Raw genomic sequence first — 5,948 nt, 5'->3', positions numbered from 1 at the left:
ATGCGGGACAAAGTTAAGAAGTTTCCAATGTGAAAACTAAAATTATAGTGGAATTTATATCTTTGGCAATCACATTTAAAGGGTATCGAAAGCTTCGTTTTGTCTACCCACCATTTATTTTTGTTTTCCTGTTGATTTTTTGTGCATTTCTCTTCGATGTTTTACAATTTCCACAATGGCCCGAAACAGGACAGTAAATATTTTAAATGTTGTCAAGCTTTTTGCTCTCTCTCTCTCTGAATTGTATGTTGCCTTTATTTTCCTTGCCTTGTTTTCCATTTGTATCGTATCATTTATATTTCAATTTTAATTTATATTCATTTGAATATTTGCATTGCGTTGGGACGAGAGATTGCAATCCCTCCCAAAATACTTTTTTGGCTCATAAGTTAATGGAGAGTCGAGCTTTGCCCTGCAATTGGCTTTAAAACTGCAAATGCAACTGCACTTCAAAATTCAATTTTTTTCGTGTGTTTGTTTGTTTATTACTTTGTAATGTTGATCCGGTTTAAACCATTTTTAGAACTGGGTCAACATTGTTTACCCCCGTGCAACAGTTTGTTGTGGAATTTCCGCATAAATATTGATTGATTTTTTCAGTCATTGGTTGCTCTCCATTTTCATTGGGAAATCATTTTAGGGCGAAGTGTAATCTGCCACCCCACCTATTAGCCTTCAACAAGTTCTTTTCGTGTTACTTTTCTTTGTTTACTTATGATTATCATGTCTAATCTGCCATTTCCATCTACCCATCGGGAAAACCCTCTTTGCCCCGCACCCAATCCATTTGTTTTCCCTTTGAGCTTTATGTGGTTTTACGGCAGAAGTTCTGTCTGTGGTCGCTTCGCGAGCTTTGATTTGCGAATACGAATGCGGGTGGCGGCTCCCTCTTCCCATCCCCATCCGCTCGCCCCCTTATATTTTAGCATATTAAATTAAAGCAAATGGCTTTGAAGGCCCAGCTGCTGCTCCTCCTTCTCCTTCTCCTACTCCTTCTTCCTTTTTCTGCTGCTGCTTCTGCTGCTTCTGCTGCTGGTTGGGTGATAACTCTAAGTGCTGCCGTCTAAATAAGTGATGTTTGAGGCTGGCAACTCGAAAGAGAATGGTGATTTCTGTGTGGCTTGAAACAAGAGAGACGAAGAGAGAGAGAGAGAGTGAGTTTACGGTGCGGGGGGCTTAGAATTTCGAGGAGCACAAGCGCACAAAGCCCGCGGACTGAGCTGCTGAATAAACACATTTTTGCATTCGCTTTCTGATGAAAACTCCACAGCTGTGGAAATCGGCTTAGACATCTGGCAAAACGTCATTGCCATTTGTAATTTATGCTCTTTCTTGGAGAGAGTATAACGTGTTTTTTGTTCTTAAATAAAATAAAACCTCTTTAACAAAGAACAAAACTTTAATAGAAGATTAGTGCTAGAGTCAAAGGTATACGTTGCAAGAAATTTAGATCTAATAAAAAAATCAATTCTAAAAAAAATAATAAAAAATGAAAATGGATATTAAAAAAGTGAAATGTAAATGTAAAAAGTTTTAAATTCAACTTAACTGACTTTTCCCAACATTTTTCCAGACAAAATTCTAAAGCAAATCATTTAATTAAAATCATTAAAATATAATGCCATTCTAGACCGATTTGAGGGGTTTTTATGGTGCTCTTCTACCACTCTAATCACAGCCAATAGAACAGCTTTCGAGCCATCTGTAAATATTTAATACATTTCTTAGAAAAATCAACATAGAAATGTGTTCTTAAGTTACCCACAATTATTTTGAAATCTCAAAAGTAGAACAAAGAATGGGAAGGCAATCCCCACATGCAAAAACAATCACAATTCGATATCAAGTGCATTCCATTAAGTTGCAAAACAGCTGTTTGGGTGCTGCCTTTATACACAAGTGTTTGAAAGCTTTGGCGAGTTTTCAGTTTAGAAAATTTCTATAAATTGCAGCCACCTCAGGTGTACGCTTCATAGTCGTTGTAGAGTCGCAGCCAGAATGAGGATCGGTGTGCAGAGACTACTAATTTTGTTGGCAGCCACTGTCACGTTGGCTGAGTGTAGAAAAAGCCGAGAAAAGGATAATCGATATTGCACCTCAAAGTATTGCAAAACCGATAATATAGCGTGCCATAACAACGGAGTGAGTTTCGGACCTTTAAAAGCTAAAAACTGTTATCGAAAACCCAAATTATATTCCATATTATATATTTCGATAGACCCTCAGCCACGATTGCCATCATAGCTCAAAGTTTATAGAAATGAAACCGTACAAAAAAGCGCTCGACGACATGTTCAATACGGTGCGAAATAAGGTGGCCAGAGGTGGATATCGAAACCTACCAGTGGCCGGTCGCATGGCCCGCATGGTGTGGTCCGAGGAGTTGGCCTGGTTCGCCAAACTCCAGTTAACCCATTGCCGTTTACGCTTTCAGCAATGCATGAATTCTCCATACTTCTATTATATTGGCAGTATGGGCGATGAGGTGATCAGACCCTTGGGCCAATCGGTAATACCCGAATTATCCCATATGAAGTCCATGGTGGAGTCGTGGCACAGTCAGGTGACTGGCATACCGCGTTCCGATACACTCCGATTGCCCAGTTCCTATGCGAAAGTGTAAGTAAAAGAAATACAAATCAAAAGACCTAATCCATTGTCTCTACTCTGCCGCATAGTAATACCTTGCGCAGCACATTGCTGATCAATGAGAAGAATTCCCATTTTGGTTGTGCTGCCATAACGTTCCAGTACACGGGCTACAAGTATTTTTTATTCTGCTGCTCCTTTGCCACCATGAATATACCCGAACGACCCATCTACAAGTGGAGCTTAAGGCCCGGACAGGACTGCTACAGACAGGATAAACAGTACAAGAATCTGTGTGCTGAGGGAGAGCGTTATGGCAATGATATGCCCGTCAAAAATCTATCATTACACATAGAACCCATTGATACAATGTGAAAATTCTTCTGGTTCTTTAAATAATTAATAAATAAATAAGACAATGGAATAATAATTTGGAATTATTTTTGAGTATTTTTGCCGATTAATTTTCGTTTAGATGGAGTATTTAGAGATTTTTCTATGCATTGCCGAAAGCTGGGAGCCAATTTTCAAAAAGAAAAGTTTACCAATTTCTTTTTTTAAATTTCAACACAGCTTCCAATATTATATCTTAAATTTTCGTTCTTACAAATTTCATTTAAATTACAATTCAGCATCTTGCCCATTCAATGATTTGTCGTCTGGAATCAGCTCCAACTATAAATCGCCTCAAACCCTAAAAAGAACCTCAATGGACACGCGTATAGCGTGTCTTCATGCATCATCATCATCATCATCTTTATCGTCCTTGTCGTCGTCGTTGTTGCTGTCGTCGCTTTATCCTTTAAAAGCCATGACTCTTGGACTTAATGTTTAAATATTTCATGAAACGGAGCAGCAGAAACAGAAGCAACAGTGGCATCGCCGAAAGACAGAACGACAGACAGTTGGAATAAAAACCAAAAAGGACGTTGGAGCGCATATAAATAATGTAAAAAGTGTGAAATGCGCCTAATGGTGTGCCAAGAAGAGAAACAGAAACCACAACCGGCTGGAGGAGCCATATGAAATGGCGCATAAAATGACAATTGACAGCTGATGATATTTTCACTTGAGTGGGTTGGGTTCCCCTTTAACCATTCCCCGAATATCATAAATATTTCATAGAAACTCCACAGAAACACACAAAATCACACCGAATATATGTAGCATTTGCATGGCCTGTCATTTTTCCATTGGAGAACGAAATTCAATCCTCTCCAACTCAGCAACAAAACAGATCAAAACTCCACCAAATTCTACAAACGTTACAGTTCAGATTTTAGATATTTCTCTGATCTTCTATTGCCATGTCTTGCAAAGGTTGTCCGCCTTATGATGAACATGATAAATCTGGCATAAATTTTCCACGCTGCTTTCAGTGGGTACGCGGTGCCTGCACCAAAAAGAATCCCGGCAATGTGGCAAGTATTCACAGCTTGGCACAGCAAGTGATGCCCAAATTTTTTGATGGCCTCGAACTGGACTATGTGCATCGCCTGGCACCGCACAAGTATGTCACAGCCTCATGGGTGTTGAGTCACATGAAGGCGGCGGGCTTTCGCTTTGGCGGTCTCTATACATTTCGCCTCACAAATGATGTCATGGTAAGTGGAAGACCCTCTCCATTTCCCATAGATAACTCCCTACCTCTCCTCTGTGTGTGTTGTCTTAGCGCACACCCACAATTATTGGTGATATACATCCCTCAACGCAAGCTGCCAATCTGAATATACTCTACTACCCATTCGAGTGCCTTCGCATGGAGGCCTCCCTGCAAAAGGGCAGGGACAATACGCCCGTGGACAGTCAACTGACCGTCGAATTGACACGCCCCTGTGACACTTGGTCTGCTAATTTCTATAGTGTTCGCAAGCAGACCGGCCGCTGTACATTGTCCTTGATGCGCGCCATCACCACACATGTGGCCCTGGGCGGCGAGATGCTATTGGAGTGGAATGCGCCACAGAAACTATCCACAGACTATGCTTTAGCAGCGCGGTAAGATATATTTCATTGCCAGTGAGCATTTAATTCTAGGTTAATCCCTGTCCTTATTCCCTCTTAGTTATTCGCATCACAATTATGCTCTGTCGGCCACTGCGTCGCGTAATGGCGTGGATATTAGCTACTGGCAGCGCATCTATCCACAGATACAGATGGCCAATGTGTTGGCCTATAATTATATCACAAACAAGGCCATAGCCACAATTGGCTATCAATGGAACTTTTGGGATGCTGCCGTGCATGGCATGATCGATTCGGATGCATCTGTGGGCGTTATGTGGACCAAGTGGGTTTCAGAGTTCAGGAATTTTCTTTTCTTTCTCTCTGTCATGTTTTTCCTTACAGATATCTCAGCAATTTTCCGCTAGAAATGGGCTTGAGTGTGGTCTTGAGCGTACCGACAGATCGTTTTGCATTTGGCATGCGTTTCGTTGTCGATCCGAGTGGCTATCGCTCTAGCGAATAATTCTTTATGTATTGTTTACATGTATTTCTTTTAAATTTTAAATTTTAATTAACCAAATTACCAATCGAGTTTGTAGTTCAAAAGACATTAAAACTAGTTCAACTTTATGCCAAAAATTAAAGTTTTATTTTGAGTTTTTCTGGCTTCAATTTTTGTTTGCCACACGTTGCACACACACACACACACACACGCATAAGTTTTTCCCCACTCGAATGCATTTGATTTATGCTCCGCAAAGTCTAGACACTGTAAATATTTTTTAATGCCAACAGAAATCTCAGCTCTCAAGAAGCACACACCACACACACCGCACACACACATTTCTGTATGCCATCTATAAATCTTATATAAATACAATTTACACAATAAATTTACACTCCATTTGGAGCAGAGAGTCTTTTACAACAAAAAGATAATGGCTGTTAATCCAGCATGGAGTTGGAAAATCTGCGAACACAGATGGTTCTCCACTGACACATGACCCATAAACCAAGCGAAAGTTAGCTGTAGATTTTTGAATTGAATTTATTTTATATTTAAAATAAAAAATCGGAAACTCCATAACCACTAAAAACTGTAACCACAAAAGCCCAAGCAGCCATAACTTTCAATTGATGTTTGTCCAAAAAAAGGGTCTCAGATTGGGTCCTTCTTTGGCCAATGGAAAATTCTTGGACAAACATTTGTTCTGCCTTTAAATTTACATGGCTGTGTGTGTCCTGTGTCCCTCCCAAAAAGTTTCCAACACACGAGTTGAGTAAATATTAATATTTCAATAAATGTTGCAAATCCTTTTTTTGCACCCCTCCCTCCAACAAGGGGGTAAAAGTTTTCTCAACAAGGCCCTGGGGCACCGACCACACCACCCCCACTCTGTGCCGCTTATCGA

General features: G+C 40.2%; 2 protein-coding genes across 2 annotated transcripts; both read left to right on the top strand.

Annotated features, from left to right (window-relative positions):
• Positions 1 to 1,973: 1,973 nt before the first annotated feature.
• On the top strand, positions 1,974 to 3,026 carry LOC117585052 (allergen Tab y 5.0101-like). Its single transcript, XM_034274310.1, has 3 exons — positions 1,974 to 2,142; positions 2,219 to 2,619; positions 2,679 to 3,026. Exons 1-3 carry the CDS (start codon positions 1,999 to 2,001, stop codon positions 2,962 to 2,964), a joined length of 831 nt encoding a protein of 276 aa, XP_034130201.1. The 5' UTR covers positions 1,974 to 1,998; the 3' UTR covers positions 2,965 to 3,026.
• A 786-nt stretch (positions 3,027 to 3,812) lies between these two features.
• Positions 3,813 to 5,119, top strand: LOC117585045 (mitochondrial import receptor subunit TOM40-1). Its single transcript, XM_034274301.1, has 4 exons — positions 3,813 to 4,193; positions 4,262 to 4,587; positions 4,655 to 4,879; positions 4,939 to 5,119. The coding sequence occupies exons 1-4, from the start codon at positions 3,897 to 3,899 to the stop codon at positions 5,057 to 5,059; spliced, it is 969 nt and encodes a 322-aa protein (XP_034130192.1). The 5' UTR covers positions 3,813 to 3,896; the 3' UTR covers positions 5,060 to 5,119.
• The last annotated feature ends 829 nt before the right edge of the window (positions 5,120 to 5,948 follow it).

Source organism: Drosophila guanche, unplaced genomic scaffold (genome assembly GCF_900245975.1).
Source record: "Drosophila guanche unplaced genomic scaffold, DGUA_6, whole genome shotgun sequence".
In the NCBI taxonomy this organism is placed as follows: domain Eukaryota; kingdom Metazoa; phylum Arthropoda; class Insecta; order Diptera; family Drosophilidae; genus Drosophila; species Drosophila guanche.
Note: the sequence above shows the minus strand (reverse complement) of the source record. Positions and strands in the feature narration are given on the sequence as shown.